General features: G+C 34.1%; 1 protein-coding gene across 2 annotated transcripts in view; it reads left to right on the forward strand.

The window, feature by feature from the left end:
- CTNNA2 (catenin alpha 2) overlaps positions 1 to 24,950 on the forward strand; it is a 1,447,481-nt gene that overhangs the window by 166,083 nt on the left and 1,256,448 nt on the right. For both annotated transcript variants that reach the window (XM_031957116.1, XM_031957117.1), the window contains exon 2: positions 2,368 to 2,474. In XM_031957116.1, coding sequence (XP_031812976.1) covers positions 2,373 to 2,474 — 102 coding nt within the window. In that variant the 5' untranslated portion in view covers positions 2,368 to 2,372. The remainder of the gene's footprint in view (positions 1 to 2,367; positions 2,475 to 24,950) is intronic.

Here is a 24,950-nt window from a genome sequence, read left to right on the forward strand (position 1 = left end):
TACCTCTTAGCCATGGCCACAGTAAAAACACATCCTGTTTCTGATTGCTATTTGTGGACATCATCTAACGTTTGATCTTGTGTGTGCCAAATCCTGTATGTAGCAAGCTCTCTATTTTATTGTCCATCAGTAAACTAGCTTCTGTGCAGCTGAAGGAACAAAATTTAGTGTCAGATTGTTGCTGTTGTGTAGCAACCCTTAATATGAATGAGGGATGTGTAAAATATTTTAGCTTTTTGGAAGAAATTTGGTGTCTAATGCCAGTTGTTATTTTAATGTAAGAATTGAAACCTAAATCTGTGCAGTTGGATCATGGTATTTAATTTAATTAAAACCTTGCATCCATAGATCTTTAAAATATCAGTGCACAAATCTTAAGGCCTTTGAATTGATGGTAATCAATTGTTGAGTTTACTTCTAGAGGTATTGGTAATACTTGTTTTTCAGTCATTGATGACTCTTTCTGACTTCATTTGGGGTTTTCTTGGAAAAGATACTGGATTTGAGTTTGACAGATGAGTAAACCAAGGCAAATGGGGTAAAGTGAGTTGCCCCAGATGACACAGCTAGTGAGACCAGATTTGAATTCAGACTCTGCTTACTGTGGGGCAGGTACACTATCTTCTGCACTACCTAGCTGTTATTGATCAGGAAAAAGCCATTTCTGGTCATACTTATAATAGGCTTCTTAGACTTAATTTAGAAAGAAATTATTGGAGATCTTGATTTATCAGAAATTCAGTGATTTATATAAATATTTATACAAATCTATACTGATTCATAGAGAAGGAAAGAATCACATAGAACTTGATTTACATTCTTGGGAAGGAAATAACTTAGATTGATTTTGTACAGGTTATGATTGCTTGTCTATGGTTAAATTTCAAAGGAAAAATATATGTCCTCTAGCAATTCGTTGAATTATATTAAGAACATAAACATAATCTAATTTGGATTTATTTCCCTGAAGGCAGGGTCTCTCTCCCTCACTCCCTCCTTCAACCCCCCTCTCTTTCTTTCTCTCTCTCTCTCTCTCTCTCTCCCTCTCTCTCTCTCTCCCCACTCTCCCTCCTCCTCTGTCTGTCTCTCCTCTTTCTGTCCCTGACTCTGTCTATATCTCAGTGATTGTTTACACATAACCAATATTACAGGAAAGATAATAATTAAGAATTCAGTTGAATCATTCAGAAAGAATTACCAAGTCAGATTTGTAAGACTCTCTAGGACATATCTCACTTTAAGAAGGATCCTAGTTATAACAAACCTGACAAATGATGGTCCAGCCTCTGCTGAAAGACTTCCATTGAATATCAGGCTTCTTTGAGGAAGACCTTTACCCTTTTAGACAGTTCTGTTAGGAAGTTATCTTTGCCCTCCAGTTTAAGTTTGCCTCTTTTCTCCTAATTCTGCCAAATAAAACAATTCTAAACCATTTCCCACTTTACAGCTTTGCAAATATTTGAACACAGTCATCATGTCAACCCCATGACATCTTTTTCCAGGCTCAATATTCCTAGTTCCTTCAACCCAACCAAATATGACAATGACACAAAACAATTCTTCTTGCCAATCTCAAACAATCTCTAGCCTATCATTTCCTCCTTAAACTTGGGTATCTACCAGATAAGAACCACAAGGGCATGTTAAGCCAATTCAGCTCAAACTTCCATTATTTTGGGGGGAGAAAATTTTCATATTACAGTGCCAAATTTGCTTTACTATATTCTATAAAATTTGCACAGGGATGCATTTGCTTTATGTAATTTAGTAATGCTTGTTAGTAGTACCAACCATATTTTCTGGAATTTTAGCACTAAAACACTAAAGTCACATAATATCCTTACTATTCATATGGAAGGGTAATTTCTACTGCCTGAAGGAGAATTACATTTTTTGTTCTCTAAATAGGCTGACTACAAATGGAAATTACTAACTGGCTTTTATTTAAGGAGTAAGTTCTGATCTCAGATGGGAGAGTGGGATTCCATAAATCATTTTATTCAGGCAAACTTTAAGTGTTAATGTATTCTATGATATTTCTAATAACTGGCTATCAAGTCTCTTGAAGACTATCAGTGACAGCAAGGCCATTTCCCATCAATTTAGCCATACTTAGACAAATATTGCTCAAACTTAGACCATCCTAATTATTCAGGAGACTTGGCTTTTATTAAGTTAAAATTGGACTTGTTTTCATTGGGACAAAGCAGAAGCACCAGTTTTATATCCTATCCCAGATAGTGCCCAGGAGTAAATGATGTTTTGATTTGGTTTTTAGTTATATTCCATGTAAAGTCTGACATGTATCCTTTCTATTTGAAAGGAAAATAAAAATTTTTATTTTACAATATTTTATTTTGATTGTAGGGAGCATGACTTCGGCCACTTCACCTATCATTTTGAAATGGGACCCCAAAAGTTTGGAAATAAGGACACTGACAGTGGAGAGACTACTGGAACCTCTTGTTACACAGGTAAGAAAGTTTTCTTTTATGTTCATATGATTCTCATGGAAATCTTACAAAAAGAGAAACTGACTGCCCTAGCCTTTTTGTTTAATATCTAGCCATTCATTGAACATTTTTAAAATTATGAATTCAGATTGTATTTTGCAAGTCTGCTTGATCAACTTCTTAGCCAACTGGGATTAAAAATTCTTGTTTTTGAAAGTCACCCAAATAAAAACATAATTTGTGGAAATAATTTGATAGGATAATTGAGGAGAGCTACTGGGCCTGGGTGAACCTCATTTGCAATTCTTAAATCAAAGGCTATATAAAAGCTTTCTACTTCACTTTTAAATGCAATATATGGTTTAAAAATAGTGATTATAAGCTGAACATTATCTATTGAATTTCTCTTCAGTTGACAATGTTCATCTTATTGAAATTTAACTGTCTCATTTCAATGTCATCACACTTTGTCATATTTCATCATGATGACTGTCACCAGAAAAAAAAAAAAAAACTTCAAAATGTTCCAGTTTGCAGTACTCATTTTAGAAGATATTTTGTTAGTGAAATATAATTTTTTTCTCATGGGAATTGTCCAATGCCTGGGTTGGGGTGGAAGGTCCTGGTAATTCTCAAATAGTGAAAATTAAAGTGTTTGAATGTGTAACCTGTTAAAAGAAACAGTTTTGTAAACAATGCATAAAATTTACATCAGCAATACTGTATGTTATTGTTGACTACAGTTCTGTGGATTTTCATAACAGCTTGTGTTTTATCATTATTTACATCCTACTTATAAAAAGTTCTTTTGATAAACCTCCTACTCCTGAAGCATATGAGCCCTGGAAACATATGAGGATACTTTCAATCTCTCACACTTGCTTCTCATCATAGGAGTTCTACTCCTATCAATTACAACTGGAATTACAAATGGAGACAGAAAAACTTACGGCCTTCTTTTCATTCTTTGTCTCCATCAGGCAAGATCTGTAATATCAGGAACCATTCATATTTATGAAAGATCAAACAGGAGTTTTTACCTTGCCATAACTTGAGTTCCCAGATTCTCTTCATTCATTTACATTGATGTCTGCCCTCAGATTTCTAGGGAGGACCTGGAAATGCGAGTTGTGTGAGGAAAACAATGAACAGGATGGGAAGTTATCGGACGAAATAAAATTTAAAAAGATATACAGTGAAGATGGAGGTAAAGGCAGGCAGTAGAAGATGAATAGGAATGTGGTAACTTCAGGGATGCTAATTATCAAAATGTGTTGAGGTTGGTGAGTAATGTAGATGACCAAGAGTGATTGTTAGTGTTTTTAAAGCTATCCTATGGACAAAGGAGGATCAGAGAAGAGGTAGCTCTACTTTTTAGAAAGAAGGCAAAACAGAAATACCTTTTATTTAATTCTCAATATCACTTTTCCTAAGTTTAAGAATGTCCCATTAATTCAGGAAAACCCGTGTGATATTTTAAGATGACAATCCCATTGTTTTGAATATAGCTTCATCCTAATCGGGGTGTCTTAAATAACTGGAAGTGACAAAATTCATGTGTTTTCTATCTAACTATGAGAATGTAAAAAGTTAAATGAATGAGAAGAAACAGAAAAAGAATGATGGCAAGATAAGTCCTGAATAAAAGCCTGAAAATAAACCTGTTTGTCATTGTTGTTGTTGAGATGTATTTGTTTAAATGTAAATTGTGCAGTCCAAACAATTGGTGGTGTTGATATTAAATATTAAGTTATAATTTAAAAAAGAAAGAAAGCAGAAGTACTCAGTCAAAAGTTTTGCTTCTTGTTTCTTTGTCAAAGAGAATAACTTTTATGTTGGATATGACATTTTAAAAAAAAGGCTAACCTTGACTTGATACCAGGAAAGGGCAGCAAGGTTGCAAAGTGGTTAGAGCCTTAGGTCTGAAGTCATAAAGGCCTGAATTCATATCCATTCTCTGATACTTGCTGTACGACTCAGGTCAAGTCACTTAAGCCTGTGTGTATCAGTTCCTCATCTGGAGAAGGAAATGGCAAAGGACAGTATCTTTGCCAACAAAACTCAAAATCAGGTCAGGAAGAATCAGCCATGACTAAAATAACTTAACAATTGCTTTTGATCAATTAAAGTCATAAATCAAAATGCTGATATTGAAATGAATGTCAGAGATCCTCCTTCCCCAAATTCTTAACTTTATGTCATTCCTGCAAGTTTATCCATCATTCCAACTAATACTACAGATAGTGCAACTCCAATGGGTTTGGAACCTAGCCCATATTCTAAAAGTATTTTTACCTAAAGGACCACCTCATATAGAACTCACAGAAAGTAAGCACTCTCATGGAAGTCAGAAGTGGTACAAAGACACTCTCAAGATCTCTCCAGAATTTTAGTATTGAATGGGAGATATAGGAATCATCCCAGAATCATCCAAAATGGCTTGGCTGCATCAAAGAATTGCAGTAGCACTGAGGAAACCTATGATGCAGAAATCTAGAAATATCTCCATCCCAAACTAAATGAGACTTGTGAAGTATGGGCTAGCTCCCTGAAGGGCCTCTGGGTCAGCCAGAGTCAAGATAAATCAAAATCTTTGGTCTTTATGGGGAGAAGTAAAGGAGGTAGGCAAGCTGACACATGGCTTGCCAAAGATGTATCCTAGATTCTGGAGTCTGGAGTCTCTAGTCTCTCTCCTCTTTGTCCTGCCCCCAAGTCATACTGACTTCTCTACCCCAGCCCTCCAATCCTCCCTATGATTATCTCACTACCACCCATTCAGACAATGCCAGTGGTGAGGAGAGCCATCATCTAAATATATGCTAACATAACCATTGTGTTACATCGAATAGTTAATTAGCCTTAAGTGTTCTGCATTCTCAGATTCATGTACACCTATTCAGAATTTCAGTCCTCTACAGAGACTATTTTTGCCAGACCTTCTGAGCTCATATTGGACTAATCAGTCACAGTAGATCCTTTTGCACCTTACCCCTAAATTATGATATCTATGGTCCTCTTTGACAAAGAAGGAGGAACAACAAATAATAGCAACTTCATACTCAACCCTAGCCTCCCTTTTCTGTCTAGTGCTTTCCCATCAGTATATAAGCTCCTTGAAGGCAAGGATTGTTTTATTTGCATATTTTAACTTGCTTATTTGCCTACATTTAGCATAATTTTCTGGTTTAAGTAAGTGCTTAAAAATGCTGTAGTACAATTCTCTCATTTTACGGATGAGGACACTGAGGCATTGAGAGCTTGAAGGGACTCGTGCAAAGTTACAAAGATACTAAATATCTGAGCTACTATTTGAATTCAATATTTCATCCTTCAAGTTCAGAGCACCATTTCTAATCATTACACAAATCCTTTATTACCGAAAAAGTAGAAGTTCTTTTTAGAAACATTATTTGTAATATTTCAAAGTTGAGGACTCTATGAATCCATGTGAGAAGTGCTTACTGAACAAGTCCAGTCCAATTATTATCCACTCCTCACAGTAGTCTCTGAATCTTTGTGACATCATTTGGGTTTTTCTTCACAAAGCCATTTCCTTTCTCACCTCATTTTACAGATGAGAAACTGAAGCAAATTAGATGAAGTGACTTTGTCCAAGGTTACTCAGCCATTAAATGCCTGAGGTCAGATTTGAACTCAAGAATGAGTGTTCCTGACACTCCACTGGGCCACCTAGTTGCTAATGCAACTTTATTCATGCAGAAGGGCATAGATTGCCTTCTGTTCAAAAAAAGAAGCAGAAAGAATCTGTCAGTTACTTTAATTTTTAGGGAAAAAATAGAACAGATTATTAAAGAGAGATTTAGTCAATAAAAAGAAAACGAAAAACTCATCACCAAGAGTCAGAATAACTTTATCCAAATCTAGTTATGACAAACCAAATAACATTTCTTTTTGAACAGGAATCTTGAAATGGTAGATTATGGAAATTTTGTAGGCATCATTTATTTAAATGTTAGCTCCTCAAGTATGCTTGCAAGGGAAAAAATCAAGAAATGCAGGCTAAACAATAATGCCTACAGAACAATTTGGGATTGGTTAAATGACAATACTGTAAGAGTTTGTCAGTTTCATTTTGGCATGGGTGCCATTAAACATTTCAATCATTGACTTAGATAAAAGCAGAAGTGATTTATAGTTGTTATTATTTTATTTTTACAATTTTTTTCTATTAGATTTACAAATGGCACAGAACTTATAGAAACAGTTAACATACCAGATGAGAGGATTGCAAAAATGATTTTTTTTAGGCTAGACATTGTGTCATATTCAAAAGTAGAAATTCAAACATGAATTTTGTAGGAGGAATTATATGATCTTATTCTTGGATTTTTAAGTCGATTTCCTAAGTACAAAAATGGCAGAGCCATGATTAAACTAGTGGGGGAAGAGGGTGTTAGCTGACAGAAGAGTAGTCAGTATGATTGGTTGTATGCTATCATAGCCAAAAATATGAATATGATCTTGGCTGCAAAACAAGGCAGATTTAGTAGGAAAACAAAGATGATGCCAGTGTATTCTTTCCTGTTCACAAAATATTAAGGGCATCGTGTTTAATAGCCTCTGGAGTGGGCCAAACGAGCAAAATCAGGATGGCAAAGGACATAGATTCTATATTATATGAGGATCAGTTGAGGAAATTGGAGATATTTTGTTAGAAGAAAAATTCAGAGGCAGGGAATGTGATAGCTACCTTCAAGTATTAGAAGGGTTGTCATGGGGAAAAGACTCTTGGCTTGACATTAGACAAAAGAATATAAGCTCTTTGAATCTGAGGTCTGTATCACTTTTGCTTTTGTCTCTGTTATGCCGGGATGCACTAGGCACTTAGAAAATGCTTATTGATTGAATAACTTCTTGCATTCCAGTGAAGAGAAGTAGGGTCCATAGGTAGAGGTTCTACAAGGATGAATTTACTTTCAAATAATGATTATTCACCAAATAGAACTGGCTGCCTTAGTGGAACTTATGGGTTTCTGCTCAAAGGAGTCCATTAAGCCAATGATAAAAACTTGAATATATTATAGTGAGATTCTTTTATGGTATAAATTCAAGTTGGTGACTTTTGGAGTCTAATCCAATTCTCAAATTTTGGGATTCTGTCAAAGTGACTGAATACCTAACTTAAACTTTTAAAATTATGTCTTATGAGAGCTATTTAGAATGTTGTACTCAGATATTTTATACCTCTTTTTAGTTAGATCAATTGTAGCAATATTATCATCTTTCTTTTATCACTTTTCTAAGTAAAAGAATTAAGACATACAAGCTAAAATCATTGTCTAAGAGCCTAAGACACATTTATTGATACTCCTGTTATGCTTTCCATTCATGGTTTAGCCCAAATTTTCTTAAACTGTGGATTATAATTCTAAATGGCCATGTAACAATGTTGGGGGTTACAAAATTATAATTTATTATCAATAAATATTTGATTTGTATGCCTATTTTATATGCTGTATATTCAGGAGTCACATAACATTTCTCAAGTGAAAAAAAAAGGGTCATGAATGGTGCAAATTTAAGAAGCCTTGGGTTTGTCTATTCAGTAATTTTGAGTCTGTAAGATAAATATAATGCTTTAGCACCCCCTTTCCTCCAAAGAAAGTACAATACATTAGATATTTTCACTTTGTATAGTGAAATGGTGAGCTGATGAGCCTAACTTTGTGCCTTAGTTCTAGCAAAAACTGACTTTAATGGGGGGTACTTGTAGAAGGAATCAGTCAGTATTCTGTCATCACTTTCTACAGACATCAGTCAACAAGCATTTAATATCTCCCTGCTATATCCCAAGCACTCTATCAGGTGCTGGAGATACAAAAAAAGACAAATAAATAAGTTTGAAAAGCTCATAGTCCAATACTAGCTTAAAGAAATGATGTATATATTTGTATAAATCTCTATGTGTCTATCTAGCTATTTGGAATGTGATAATGCTGAGGTTCAAAAGGAGACCCCAAAAGGTTGGGGTTGCAAACCAGTGTCATGAGGTGTCTCAGAATACTTTGCAACCTTGAAATCATCTCCAAGTCAAGGGGCAAAAATTTTTATAATTGTAATGGAAATTGAACTGGGCTCAGTTCCAAAAGAATTTAGCAGAGAACAAAAAGATAAATTTATAGGACAAAGTTAGAGAGGCCAGAGTTTCATGTTACTTATTTTCTAATTTTATGGCTTACAGGTAGGTTTGAGGGATGTTCTTTTTACTATGGTCTCAGGAACTTGGTTATCACTGACCAAGAGATTGTCTATCTCACAGTCAGCAATATTTGTAGAACTATTCTAGTTCTAAGATCAGGAAACTTTAGAACCCTTGATAGATTGTTAGAACAAAAGCATTTTAAGATCAGGGGACCTCAGGATTATTGCTATATCTTCACTAAATTCTAGAGAAAGAAATATATCATTATATTATTATATGGCTAAAAATCAGAAAACTTTAGAATCATTGAGAGACAAATTGTTAGAACAATAACATACTAAAGTCAGGGGACCTCAGAATTTCTGCTAAATCTTCCCTAGAAACTACACCCCATGAATAGTTGAAAAAAAAAACTTCTCCACATTTGATACGGTGTCTATAAAACAGCAGTCAGTCATTTTCAGTTGTGTCCAAGGTTTTGTCACTCCATTTGGGGTTTTTTTGGTAGAGATACTGGAATGATTTGCCATTTGCTTCTCCAGCTCACTTTACAGATGCTGAAACTGAAGCAAACAGGTAGATGTGGGTTCACTTAGCTATTAAGTATCTGAGGCCAGCTTTGAACTTTGGAAAATGAGTTTTCCTGACTCCTGGTCTGATCACTTAACTACCCCTCCTATAAAATATTCAAGCATCTATTATCATGCTTCAGCCATTCCTCCCATGTCCACTGGAATAAGATCTTAGCAGGAAGTCTGAAATGGCAATTAGATTTCAGAAGATCAATTAATAAAAAGAAAGCACTTGGATTTTCACATGGAATTGAGGATTTTAATAAATAGTTCAGGATGTGGCACTGAAAATAAAAGCTATTCCAAAGTTTCCATTATTAGGGACTGGGAAAGAAATAGAGACTTTTGAAATTCAAAAAAGTCAGAAGAATTTTCCCCAAAATATTCAGACCCAGCAGCCTTGCTGCCTTCTCCAGAGAAGTGACAAGGGATAGAAGGAAAACAAGGAGGCAAGAGATTTTGAGGAGAACTCATTTACTGTAATAAGACAAATCACATTACAATTTAATGCTGATAAATATTTTAAATGGCCAACATAAGTTTAGCTGTTAATTTTATTTTAATAGAAAATGAGGCCTGAAAGTGTTTATCTTGCAGTGCTGCTCCTTGGGAGATTCCTCAGGGGAAAGTTATGATATGGAGGTCACTGCCATGTAAATTAAAAGAAATTATTCTTGGAAATTTCTGTCTGTTTTGAGAAACATGCACTTGCTTGGAATATATGGCCAGGGAGCAATCAGCTGGTGTTCTTAGATTTAGTGTGTGTTTGTCTAGAGCCTAGCCCTTCCCTGGGGCTTTATTTTTAAAGTATTTAAAATATTTCCTGTTGGAAAGAAAAAAGAAAACTTCCTCCTTTGTCTGGGAAATATTTAAAATTTTTGTTGATGAATCATTTCTGACTCTTCATGACCCCATTTGGGGTTTTCCTAGCAGAAAATACTAGAGTGGTTTGCCCTTTGACTTTTCCAATTCCTTTTACCAATAAAGAAACAGGGGTAGCTAGGGTTAAATGACTTGCCAAGGGTCACACATCTGGTAAGTGTCTGAGGCTGGATTTGAATTCAGTCTTTTGACCCCAGACCTGACACTTTATCTAATGTGCTACTTCTTAATTTGCAATAAAAAATTACCTAATTAGTCCCCATATTGAAAGGAATGTGAGCCCTATTTAAGCCCTTTAAAAACAAATTTTTTGTTCCTTTTGACCATATTCTGCATACTCTATTAACTTATAAAAGAATCAAGTTTCTGAGAGTAAGAATCATTTTTGTTTTTGTTTTAGTTATCCTTGTTCTGAATACAGTTTGTTGCACTGTTGTGGACCTTCGTAGGAAGATTCCTGGAAAAATTACGCCCATGTACACAAACGGACAATCATTTGTACCTTGTATTTTGAAAGAACTGTTAGAAGCACTGAAACGTTCAGAAATTTCCCCAACCAGGTGTTCAGAACATGTTAGAAGGATTTAAAACCAAATTATCCAGAAAATATCTATCTTTTACTCTGGTTGCCCTATGTACATAACAGGCATTTGATATATTTTTAGATTTAATTTCATTATTAGCTGACTTAGCCTTTCAGTGCTATCAATTAAACAAAAAAGCATTTTTAAACACCTACTATATGTCAAACACTGCATTAATCACTGGTGATTTTCCTCCAGTATTCAACATCTCAATTATTTGCTATTGATCTCTCTCTTTAAAAATATGACCTTAACTACTGGGCTTATACCCCAAAGAGATACTAAAGAAGTGAAAGGGACCTGTCTGTGCCAAAATGTTTGTGGCAGCCCTCTTTGTAGTGGCTAGAAACTGGAAAATGAATGGATGCCCATCAACTGGAGAATGGTTGGGTAAATTGTGGTATATGAATGTTATGGAATATTATTGTTCTTTAAGAAATGACCAGCAGGATGAATACAGAGAGGCTTGGAGAGACCTACATGAACTGATGCTGAGTGAAATGAGCAGAACTAGGAGATCATTATACACTTCAACAACAATAGTGTATGAGGATGTATTCTGACAGAAGTGGATTTCTTTGACAAAGAGAAGATCTAATTCAATTTCAATTGATCAATGCTGCACAGAAACAGCTACACCCAAAGAAATGAATGTAAAGTGTTGGCATTTTTGTTTTTCTTCCCAGGTTATTTTTACCTTCTGAATCCAACTCTTCCTGTGCAAGAAGAGAACTGTTCGGTTCTGCACACATATATTGTATCTAGGATATACTATGACATATTTAACATGTATAGGACTTCCTGCCATCTAGGGGAGGGGGTAAAAGGGGGGAAGGGAAAAGTCGGAACAGAAGTGAGTGCAAGGGATAATGTTGTAAAAAAAAAATTACCCAGGCATGGATTTTGTCAATAAAAAGTTATAATTATTAAAATAAATAAATGAAAAGGAAAAAAATCAGAGGGGAAAAAATAAAAATCTGAGTTAGAAATTTCTGGGATATTAAGACATAATCAATGATTATGGAGGGGCAGTTATATAGTGCGTTGGAGTGGGCATCAAGTCTAGAGTTAGAAAGACCTGAATTTAAGTCCAATTTCTGACATTTACTGTTTGTGTGACCCTAGACAGTAAGTCACTTAACCTGTTTACCTCATTTTCTTCATTTATAAAATGAGCAGGAGAAGGAAGTGAAAAATTATCCCAGTGGCAAACCACCACAGAATCTGCACAAATCAAACAACCCTGCCCCAACTTAATTGGGTCACAAAGAGTCAGATACCAAAGAAACTTGTATTCCTAACAATTAGAAAATGCCTGGAACAATGGGAGCACTTGATGCTCTTATCTATTTATTCATATATCTATCATCTTTCTATCTATTCATCTATCTATCTATCCATCTATCTGTCTGTCTGTCTGTCTATCTATTTATCTGTCTGCCTATCTATTTATCTCTATATATTTGTCTAACTAGCTATTTATTGTTTATTAATAATAGTTTGTATTTGCTCTATGAAAACATAATGTACTTTTGGTTGTAATCCATAATGGGCAGGACATTGCGTCTATTAAAAATTAACAAGTGCTTAAGTGAATTTCAAGAAGTAAGTTTTTACTTTGGTATGTTTGCATATAATTTCCTTAATTTATTATACTTTTTAGTTTGATTATATTGCTTATTGATGTAAAGAGTAAAAACTTTGAATTTAATATGGCACCAATACCTTGTCTTCATATTCTCTGAATAGGCAAGAAAAAGTGTCCCTTACCCCCATCACATATACACAATTGGAGCATATCATTATAAATCACATTATAAATTAGGATATTTACATATCTATTTTTTGAAATTTGTAGTTGTATTTATTGTTTTAATCTATCATCTATCTAGATTATGCTTTGTATGTGGCACGAGATGAAAGCTTAAATCCATTTCCTTACTTCCTTATTTTTTTTCTATTGGTTTAGTCAATCCCATCCTTCATACATATTTGATTTGTTATAATTATTTTATTGATCAATTTCTTTCTTTTTTGGCTTCTCTAGGGTATGTTGACTATAAATCATTTTAGAGTAGACTTTCTAGTCTGAATGTACAAGACCACCTATAACAATCTTGTTTTTTACTTTGTGTTCTCCTTTGATATTTGTCTTTCTTTGAACTCATGCAAATGACATTTTGTAAGAAGAAAATTAAATGACTGGAAATTTATATTTGAACTCTTGAATTTGAGAGGTTTCTTTCACTTCTCCTATAGTTCTTTCTTTCCCCCCTTGTGTCCTGGCATATTTTTAAAAATCACTATTGGAATCATACTCCTTCTCCACCCAACTATAAGTCTTGGAATGTTTGAAAGATTAAGAGCAATAATCTTCCAGATAGAAAATGAAGAGACATTTCAGGAAACATTTCTCTTTTGGTATGTGACCAAAGTACATGCTCAAAACATTACAGTTTTCCAAATTTAGAAAAAGTTGATATGAATAAATTTGAAATTACCAGGGCAAGTAAAAGTTTATTTGCATTACAAAACAAAAATAAATATTGTCCATATTTAATTTTGATTAATAGTCTAGAAGATCAGATTAATCTTTTTTTCCATTAGAAAAAGTACTTCCTGACTGATTTTTGTGGATGTAGTATATGTGTACTCGTGTATTGTTTGTGTGTGTGTATGCACAAACATTCACACACATACAAAATCCTAAGGGAAGACAAGTTTCATTTTTATAGTTCATAACTTCTCATTTTCAAGGAGTGATGTTTCAACAGCTCTTCCATGAAAGCCATTGCCCTTCATACCTTCTTCTGAAATGCGAACCACAACATGTGGCCTCTAGAAGGATATCTCAAAGTTGTGAAGGTCTCTAATGCAGGCATACAAATGGATTAGATTTCTCTTTTTTGCAAACTGACCGTACTAAGAGTAGCTCATCTCCAGAGAATTGGCCTCATTTTGATGGTGTGGTTTTTTGTATAAATTACATCAACTGTGGAAGTTCTAGAGGGAGACAGTATGTTTAGATCTATAATGCTGAAAGAAGGACACATCTAGTGAAATAATAAAAATTTTAAAATAGCATTTATGTATCACATTCAGATTTGCAAAGAGTTTAATATGTATCAACTCCTTTGTTATTCTTCGCAATCCTGTAAGGTAGGTTCTATTATAATCTTTTTATTTTATAGACAAGTAACCTGAGATTGAAAGATGTTAAGTGGCTTGGTTAAGATCCACTGAAAAACTTTTGAATCTCTACTGGAAAGTCAACAATGATTTGTGCTTATTTAGCAAATCTAATTTAAGGGAAGATGGGGACTAGGAGGAAGTAGGCAGAGCGTGTAGAAAAAGGGATGTTAGCTAGACCAATAGTGTAGATTCAGTTTCTAGCTGTGCCACATCTTACCTGTTACCTTGTCATTTAACTTCTTAAAACTCAGTTTCTTCATTTACAGAATGCGGGAGCTGGATCAGTCATACAGTCTTAATGTAGGAAAGCCATTCACAAGTATCTTTATGGCAGTGTGTCCAACAAGTGGTCCAGTGAGAATCTTTTGCTTTCTCAGGCACCCTATGCTATTTTTTGAATCAGTGCAATAATAGAAAATAGTTTTCTTTAAATCAACCTTAAATTTTATATTCTACTCATTGCTTCCCATTAGAATCACACAGAAAAAATCTTCAGCATTATGGTCCTTCAGTTGTTTAAAGAGAGATACCCTCCCTCTTTCCTCCAATCATATTTTCTCTTTTCTGAACTGAACATCCTATTTCTTTAACTGATCATCTAATGGCCTGAACTCAAAGTCCTTCACCCTCTTGGTTTCCTGGCTATATTCATTTTTTATTTTATCATTGTTCTTCACCTATTACATGTGGCCTTGAATACAGTTCTCCAAATATTATTTGAATATGACTCATTACCTGGCTTTGGTACATCTGTCTAAGTGTGTATTTTCTTTTGAAGGGTGTGGCAAAGAGAAGAGGGTAATGTTTTCCTCTTTTTATTAATCTCAAACTTTCAATCTACTACAATACCTGGTTCTCTTTTTTCATTCAGCCCAACTGAGGTTTCTACTGTATTACCATCTTTTACCTGTGTAGTTGACATTTTAACACAAGCATAAGATTTTAAATGTATCCTTATTAATTTCCATTTTCATTTCATTAAATGTGATCCAGTGGTCTAGTCAGTTAAGATATTTTGAGATTCTGTTTTCCAACTTATTAGCCATCCCCATTTTAGAGAGATCTAATGTACCTTATATTTCAAAGTCACATAGTCATATATATGAAAAGGTATGAAGGTTTGACCTAATAAACTCGAAATAAATGATACAAATAAATTACCAAAAAGGGAACCATCACAAATATAATAGGTTAAACATGACTACTTAGAAGAATAGGCATCTATGCTATTTTAGAACAGTAATACAATCTGAAAGTAATAGCATTTATATTTTCTGTTATATTCAAACAATAGATATTTTACATGGTGCTACATTTCCTACCACTTTTCTTTTATCCTGGCTATCTTTTCCAAGACTGGGATGAACCTCTGTCTGATCTCACTCCAGGAGAAATTCAACTTTTCTTACAATGTTTAGGTTATCTTCTTTATGTAGTCTTTCCTCTTCTCACCCAGAAATCAGCCTGTATACCTTTTTCCCACTACGTATCTAAATATATTTGTTGTCATTTCTTCTTCCACATGTTTTTTTTACATCTCTTCTGCTTGGTCACTTCCCTTATTATATTTCTCCTAAATTCATACAGTTGTCCCATATTTGATCTGTCTACCTCATACCTTTTCCTACTTCAATCCATCTTCTGTTGTTTTTTATTGTATTGTTCAGTCATTTTTCAACCATATCTGACTTTTTGTGACCTTATTTGGCGTTTTCTAAGCAAAGATATGGAAATGATTTGCCATCTCCTTCTCCAGCTCATTTTACATATTGGGAAACTCAGGCAGAAAGAGTTAAGTGAGTGTCACACAGTAAGTATCTGAAGCCAGCTTTGAACTAATATAGATGAGTCTTCCATCATTACATTGCTCATGTGTAAAATATAGAATACATATAGTATTTACCTCACAGTTCTGGTATCAAGATTGAACAAAATATAATTAAAGCAGTATGTAAACTTTAATATGCTATATTGAAGTTTGCTATTATAAGTTTATACACATTATTCCTCCTTATCCAGCTTCTCTCAATTTTATTACTAAAATATTTAATAAAGAGGGGAAATTATGGTAATAAATTCAGTCAATTTGTTCTGTAGTGGAAATGATCCTTAAGGTTTTTGAATAAAATTGTGTGTGCCAAAATTTGAAGGATTCATGTTTTTCTTTTTTAATGTTAGCCTGTATTCACTTGCTTAATGACTATAATTCAACTCATTTATAAGTTCAAATGAATAATCATTTAACAAATAAAAGATGGCATTAAATAATATTTAATTTCTGTTCAATATCTGGCATCTTGTTACAGAGGAAAGAGCAATGTTTTGGAATCAGAAGATACAGGTTTAAATTCCCCTTCTGATCCTTGTGACTTTTGTGATCAAGGCACTTAACTCCTAGGCCCTCAATTCTCTCATCTGTAAAATGAGGAGGTTGGAACAGATAGTCTCTAAGGTCACATCCAACCCTCTATCTATATTCCTGTTTCATGTCACTTTTATGACACTCAAATGCCCAGGATTGAGTTCCATTATTCAAGCAGATTTCTTTCAATTCAAAATCTTTATTTTTATAACTTCACTATGGCTTTCCAAGGCCTTTAGAAGTAATAGATAAGAAAATATCATTGAAAAAAGAGCTAAGGAAATAGAAATGTTAGCTACCTTGATGTTGCCCTAAAGACTAACTTAGTTTTCCAAAGTATTACTGGATAGCACCTCCTCTGGTCTGGGTCAGTTGGGTTCCCAGAGGGAACTAAGTCCTCTAAGATTCTGAGGCTCTAGAGAATCAATTAAAAAACCATTAGAAATAATAAACAAGTTTAGCAAAGTTGCAGGATACAAAATAAATCCACATAAATCCTCAGCATTTTTATACATCACTAACAAAAACCCAATAGCAAAAAGAAACAAAGAAAAATTCCATTTAAAATAACCGTTGATAGTATAAAATATTTGGAAATCTTTTTGCTAGGAAAGTCAAGAACTAATCGAGAAAAAATACAAAACGCTTTCCACACAAATAAGGTCAGATCTAAACAATTGGAAAAAACATCAAGTGCTCTTGGATAGGTCAAACAAATATAATAAAGATGACAATACTACCTAAACTAATCTATTTATTTAATGCTATAGCATTCAAACTCCCAAGAAACTAATTTACTGACCTAGAAAAAATAAGAACAAAATTCATCTTTTGGTCCAGAATTTCAAGGAAATTTGTGAAAAAAAAAAAGCAAATATAGGTGGCCCTAGCTGTCCCAGATCTAAAACTATATTATAAAGTAGTAGTCATCAATACCATATGGTACTGGCTAAGAAATAAAGTAGTTGATCAGTGGAATAGGTTAGGTTCACAGGACAAAATAGTCAATAACTATAGCAATCTAGTATTTGACAAATCCAAAGACCCTGGCTTTTGGGATAAGAATTCACTATTTGACAAAAATTTCTGGGAAAATTGGAAACTAGTATGGCAGAAACTAGGCATTGACCCACATATAACACAATCTACCAAAATAAGTTGAAATGGGTTCATGATCTAGACATAAAGAATGATATTATAAACAAATTAGGAGAACATGGCATAGTTTACCTTTCAGATCTGTGGAGGAGGAAGGAATTTGTAACCAAAGAAGAACTAGAAATCAATACTGATCATAAAATAGATAATTTTGATTGTATTAAGTTAAAATGTTTTGTACAAACAAAACTAATACAGACAAGATTTAGAAGGGAAACAATAAACTGGGAAAACATTTTTACATTCAGAGGTTCTGATAAAGGCCTCATTTCTAAAATATATAGAGAAATGACTCTAATTTATAAGAATTCAAGTCATTCTCCAATTGATAAATGGCAAAGGACCTGAATAGACAATTTTCAGATGAAGAAATTGAAACTATTTCTAGTCATATGAAAATGTGCTCCAAATCACTATTGATCAGAGAAATTCAAATTAAGACAACTCTGAGATACCACTATACACCTGTCAGATTGGCTAAGATGACAGGAAAATATAATGACGAATGTTGGAGGGAATGTGGGAAAACTGGGACACTGATACATTGGTGGAATTGTGAATGGATCCAATCATTCTGGAGAACAATTTGGAACTATGCTCAAAAAGTTATCAAACTGTGCATACCCTTTGACCCAACAGTATTTCTACTGGGCTTATATCCCAAAGAGATCTTTTAGAGGGAAAGGGACCTACATGTGCAAAGATGTTTGTGGCTACCCTTTTTGTAGTGGCAAGAAACTGGAAACTGAATAGATGCCAATCAATTGGAGAAAGGCTGAATAAATTATGTTATATGAATGTTATGGAATATTATTGTTCTGTGGGAGAAGGCCAACAGGAGGATTTCAGAAAGTCCTGGAGAGACTTACCTGAAGAAATGAGCAGAACTAGGAGATCATTATACATGGCAACAACAATACTATATGACAATCAATTCTGATGGACTTGGCTTTCTTTGACAATAAGATAATTCAAACCAATTCCATTTGTTCAGTCATGTGGGAGCAGAGTGTGAATCACAACATAGCATTCTCACTCTTTCTGTTGTTGTTTTTTTCCCCCAGTTTTTTTTCATCTTGATCCAATTTTTCTTGTGCAGCAAGATAACTGTATAAATATGAATATATATATTGGGTTGAACATATGTTTTAACATATTTAACATGTATTGGACTACCTGCCATCTAGGAAAGGGGGTAGGGGGAGGAGATAATTTGGAACAGAAGACTTTGCAAGGGTCATTATTGAAAAATTACCCATGCATATGTTTTGTAAATAAAAAGTTTTTTAATAAAACATAAATAAACATTCTGAGACATTGGGGGTGTCTAGTCTTGTAGTATCAAGTCTTTCACTTATGTGTTTCCCTTTATCAATCAATCACTTGAACACCATAAATATTTAGCAAAAAGTTATAATAAGAAACTACAGGAAGTAGTCTTACAAAAAGTGTCCCCAAACTAGGGGCTCCCTCTTTCTACTCACAACCATAGGATCTCTGGAAAGAATGCACTTCAACTTAATATATGATTATAGGGAGGCACATTTGTAGAAAGAATGTGTGTCCAAGGTGCTACAACTCTGATTCTTTGTCCCAAATTTCTTTTTGCTCTTTGTAAAGTTCTCATGAAGATCACTGTGAATGTATTTGTCTTCTGACTTCAGCAATCAAAATTTTAAAATCACTACTGGGACTTCTCTTTGTTATGAAGGTTCCCAATCCTTGATGTGACCATCATTGTTTGGTAGCCATCAGTATTCATCTGTGGGAGCTTCCTCTGTCACTGGCTACCATGACTGGTTTGTGGCCACATTTCTGACTTCCAGTCAAATGGAACTTGTCTCATGGTCACTCTCATCTCAGAATGTTCATTTCCTAAGAGCAGGAAAAATAAATACACGAGAAACAAAGGCATTGAATATTCATAGACACATAACACATAATAGCTATGCAGATATCCTTTCTCCCATCTATTAAGGGACAGGTCAATTCCCCAAGAGCCTCCACAGCTGTGGATCATAACATCAGAAGGAGATGCAGGGCAGCTTTTGCTGACACAGGTATTGTGGACTGGGAATGAGATAAATTGGAGGAAGAGGGAAAAAGTCAGAAGTCAGACAATGCAAGTGCCTATCAGTCAGAGAGGTCTGAGAATAGCAACTGCCTCTCAGTCTCCTTGTATCATCCTCTCATAAGAGGAGATCCATTCCGGGTTGGATCTCCAGCAGCCATTGTTAGGTGGCTCCAGTGTATTTCAGCTGCTCTCCCATGTATTCCAACACCCCTCTAACATTTTTTACTTATTATCATGAAGGAAGAAAGACTGGGAGATCACCATATCCTGTTGATGCCATCTAGGTGGTACAATGCAAAGAATTCTGGACTTGCACTACCTTTGGCAGACCTGACTTGAATCCTACCTTGGTTATTTAATACTTATATGACCCTGAGCAAATCACTTGACATCTCTGTATCAATTTCTTCATGTGTAAGATGGGAACAATAATAACACCTACTTCCCAGGGTTGTTGTAAGGATCAAATGAGAAAATTTATGTAAAGTACCTGGGAACCTTAAAGCTGACAACTGTTCTTATTGTATACAGTTTCAGTTTATCACCTCTGAGTCATTCTCCTTCTTCAACCAATTAAAAGACTTTTTTTTTTTTACCATCACACAGTACAAAACTATCAGTTAAACAGTTTTTCAAAGTTTCATATTTTGGATCAGGATCAAGGAATCTATGCTCTGTAGAACCTGCCAGAAAAAGCAAATCCAACCCTGCTCTAAATACTTGACCTTCATTGACTAGTACTCAATCATAAATTTGCACATTCACTTCAGGCTATTCTATCTGTTTCTAGAAATAAGACTTTTAGCTCCCTGTCTTCCACCCTGACTTCTTTAGGGCTTCCAGGAAGCACTATTCTCAAATGTTCCACCATTGCTGACTTAGGCTTTCTTAGTTGCTCTCATTAGTACATTTTATGTTCTTCTGTCTCAAGCTGCCACTGTTCAGAGATGTTGATAAGGAGAAGGGTTTTCTTTTGGAATCTGGGTCCAAAGAAGTGATAACGATGCAAGAAATAAGAGAGCAACAATATTGCAAACATCTGCTTTAAAAGGATTGGAAGAGGTTCTTTTAAGTAATGGCTTATCCTATGTTGACTCAACTATTTGTCTGTGTGCTGGAGAATGCATACAAATACCTCTGTCCCTGCTCTCTTCAACTGGATAGAAACTTTTCTTTCAAGTTAGTCTTGGAAATTTGGCTCATTGTGAGAAGCCTAAATGTATTTCAGAGTTGGAATAATAACTAAACCTCTTCTATTGGTTAAAACAAAAAAAAAAGAATAAAAATATTATCTCTTATACTTGTAATATAATAAGAAATTAATTAGGGGAAAATATTATGTTCTCCTTCCTGTTGTTAATTTATCCATAAATCTAAAACCAAAGCAGTTCAGTTAATAAAATATTTTCTATTCTGCCAAAGGAAGATGGAGTGTCTAATCAACTAGGTTATATCTAAATAAGGCAATTTTTCAGTGTCATATGATATTATTTATGCCTTAATGTGCTTTCTTTCATATCACTTAGTTTTTTTATTTTCTTTCTTGCTTTTCCTCCATCTCACACATTTCAATGATGTCTTTTATCCTCCATAGCAAGCCCACCAATTTTTCTTTTATATATTTCCAACATGACAGTATTCATTTTCTTATTTCTTGATCTTCTTTTGTTATAGGAACAAGCTGTAGATTTTTTTACAGCCACCATTTTCTTCTCCATCATTCTTTGCGTAATATATTATTCAACTCTCTCTCTCTCTTTCTTTCTCTCTCTTTCTCATACACACACACACACACACACACACACACACACATACATATACAACATACACAAACTAAACTATCCAGATAATCTGTATAAATATATGTAACAATCTAGAAATTAGATTCTTCCTTCATTTGTTTTTTTTTCCTGTGTAGATAGTCAGGCCAAACACTTTGGAATACTTATGAATAATTTTCAAAAAGTTCAATAATATTCCAGGATTTTATAAAACATGTAGAATGTAATCCACAAAAATTACCTTGTGGATTTTATTTACCATCCACAGGTAATCTCATTTTTACTACAATATTCTGTAATGTAGTTTTTCTATTATGGTCAGAACATTTGTGATTTGTGGCAAGTATACATCTTCTTGTTTTATGCCGTGCTTTAAATTTATGATTGGTAACTTGTTGAGTCTATCCATCAAACATTGTAGAATATATGACATCATGCCTATTCCTTATTAATACTCTCATCAATGATGCCCTCAGTTAATGTGAAGATGAGTTTCATAAAGAAAGAAAAGTCTTTCAGTTTAGTAGTAATAAATATCTTCTTGGTCATTTTTATTTTTAGTATAAGTCTGATATTCCCTGAAAAACTTTTATTATCTTCATCTTTTTCAGGTAATATATGAAATAATTTGCCACCACCTTCATATTATACTACATATATAAAGTTTGGACTACTTTTCTCATCTTTGTTCTCTTAAATCTTATTACTCTGTATTTTATAATTACATCTGAGACCAATCTAAAGATTCCAAATGTGATGACTACTCCTTGATAGTGAAAGCATTTGGAAGTAAAATTCTTTGCAAATCTTTTCTAACGTCCTTTTTTTTTTTTTTTTTTTTTTTTTTGTCCTACTCCTATTTCACTCCTATAGAACCATCAGGATGAATTTATTTAGCTGGATATCTTGCCAAGATTTATTTTTTAAAATCCTGTTTTTCCCCACATTGCATTTCACAGTTTCATGAGGCTATATTGTTCACAGTTCTCCATAATTGTTCTTCATAAAATTACAAGAGAATTGATATTCTAAACTAGATTTTCTTTTGAGTGCCATCTTTTTGTGCTTCTCACTTAAGCAAATGTTTTCTAATTAAGGTACTTTTAAGGCTCTTTTGGGCTCTTTGCTATGACAATAGATTTACATTGGTTAAATTTTGTATACAATTATTATAATTTGTATTGATGTAATTTTACTGTTCATTATTTGACTTTCATAATGTATTGTAAAAATAGTTCAGAATTGAATTATTTTTAATTGGATACTATGTGTTTCCTCATCATTTTTCTTCTAATTTTTTTTAAATTAATTTTGATCTATATTCTGACAAATTAGCATGGGGTGATGGGAAAGGGTACCAAGAAGATGTTTATAATCTTTAACTTTCCTTTAGTTATTGTTATGAAGAATGAGTTTTTTGATGAAGGAACTGAATAATGACTATCTTGACATTCTCTCTGAACATAAAAACAAATGCATCTACACGGAAGGGTGGATCATGACTAAAATTTGAACAGATTAAAAAGGAATTTTATCCAAAAGCAATAGAACATTATTTCATGGGAAATAATCACAGTGACTATTATAACACTCATGAAATATATTTGCACAATTTCTATCATAAAAATTATAAAAACGCATAAATATTGGTTGCACAGCTTGAAGAGATAAAGACATCTTATGAAGGAAAATAATGTTTTTTAAATTAAATATATACTTTAATATTTGGTGACTTTGATGCAGACATAAAAAGAGATTGGCACAGGAATAAATATTGATATATATGATTCTGAAAGAAGGAATGAGAGAAGACAAAGATTTGTAGACTATGTAGAAACTTAAAAGTCTTTTGACATCATGTAATGTATGTATAACTGTATATGTGTTGCGGTATAGACCAAATGTTGAGGTCTAGATTTGGGGTACCTAAATGAAATTAGGGATTAGTTAAGGTCTAGTGGCAGGTTTGGCGTACAGGAAGTCCAACAGAGCTCCCCTGCAACCCCCTTGGATTTGGCACAAGGATATGGCGGTAAATGAGGTCTAGTGGCGGCGGGGAATTCCCAATAAAAGCATTTATTGGCCCGGAGAGCTAGCTTGATAAAAGAGATTTATTACTGAGTTTAGAAGTAGGAGATAGGTGAAGGTAGAGACAAGGAGGGCACTGGACAGAGGGTCCAGTGGACAGAGGGTCCTCACATGGCTACCATGTTTGGAATCTCTGCAAAGAGGGGTTCCCAACGTGGCCCTTTTAAGTTGGAGACTTAGCTCGAGGGGCTTTTGGGTGTAGCCCCAAAGTTGGCTCAGATCTGGGTGGGGCTGGGACAGGTCCGGATCTTCTATTGGAATTCAAAGGGACCAGGATTTGTGAGTCAAAGGGTAATTTACATTAACTAGGGGGGGTTGGGAATCAAAGAGTGGAATCTTTCCCGCATCATATGTATGTGTGTGTGTATATATATATATATATATAATTTATTTGTGTGTATGTATATATATGTGTGTGTGTATGTGTGTGTGTACCTATCTCTCTGTGTTTGTGTATATGTATGTATGCAATGGTGGATGAAGTAAGCACCAAATAAAATTAAAATGAAATTAATTACCATTTATCAGAAGGCAATAGTCTCCTCATATATGTGGGTTTAACCGCCAAATCATCTCTCTATATTCAAATCCCTGACTTTTCAAAGTAAAGATTAGAATTTTTCCCTTATATAACTTCACAAAACAGTCACCACATTTACATCAACAGTTTTCTGTTGCCCAAAAGTTTCTTCATGAATTTCTATCTATTTTTCTATTTTGATTTTTATCCTTTGTGGAAAAAATTAAAAAGGTCAGATTGTGTTTTTATATTCATTTTCTCATATCCTATCTTTTTACCATAAGAAACAAAATATCTTTCAAAGAACTTCAAAAGTCACTGATGAATGCAGAAAAGATTTATTTTGTATTCTTGCAAGAATGGGTGCCTAGGTGAGTAGACAAACCTTTGAAATTGCAAAGGCAGCATTTTATTTCCTATCCTGAAGCCCAAACAAGTCCCTCCCTTGATTCCCCATTAATTGTATATTATAGAAGTTACAGGACATGAATCTCCACCCCTCATTACATAGCCAATCCCTCCCCCCAAGAGGTTACATTCTTTTTAGGGAAGATAAACTCCACCCTCGATTATTCTCTGATGTCCTACTGGGTTTCAGATTTCTAATTTAAGCTCCACTTCTCCAATTTAATTTTCATGACCTTGAAAAGCAAATATCCATTATTTCTCACACTACCTTCTGGACACAGCTTTTTAATATCTTTTAATTTAAAAGTGGATCAGTTTGTTTTCTGTGAATTCATTGGCCCATTAGACAACTCTCCTTTACTTATTTTTAGACTTAATTCTCTTTAGTGCCTAATATTTTACCTAAAACAATAATGAAATATTGGAATGTGGTACTTTAACGGCTGTAAAATATCTGTGTGTGTGTGTGTGTGTGTGTGTGTGTGTATCTATCATTTATCTAATATCTAATTTATCTATCTTAATTCATTTTTTCCTTATGGTAATTCCTGTAACATAATTTTTATTATTATATCCATTTGACTGAGAAAACTGAAGCTTAGAGAGGTTGAAAAATTTACCAAGTCTCATACAAATGTCAAGTGCCTGATACAGTATTTGAACCCAGGTCTCTTGATTCCCAGTATTCTTTTCATTATAATACGCTGACTTTT

Source organism: Sarcophilus harrisii, chromosome 2, assembly GCF_902635505.1.
Source record: "Sarcophilus harrisii chromosome 2, mSarHar1.11, whole genome shotgun sequence".
Taxonomy (NCBI): Eukaryota; Metazoa; Chordata; class Mammalia; order Dasyuromorphia; family Dasyuridae; genus Sarcophilus; species Sarcophilus harrisii.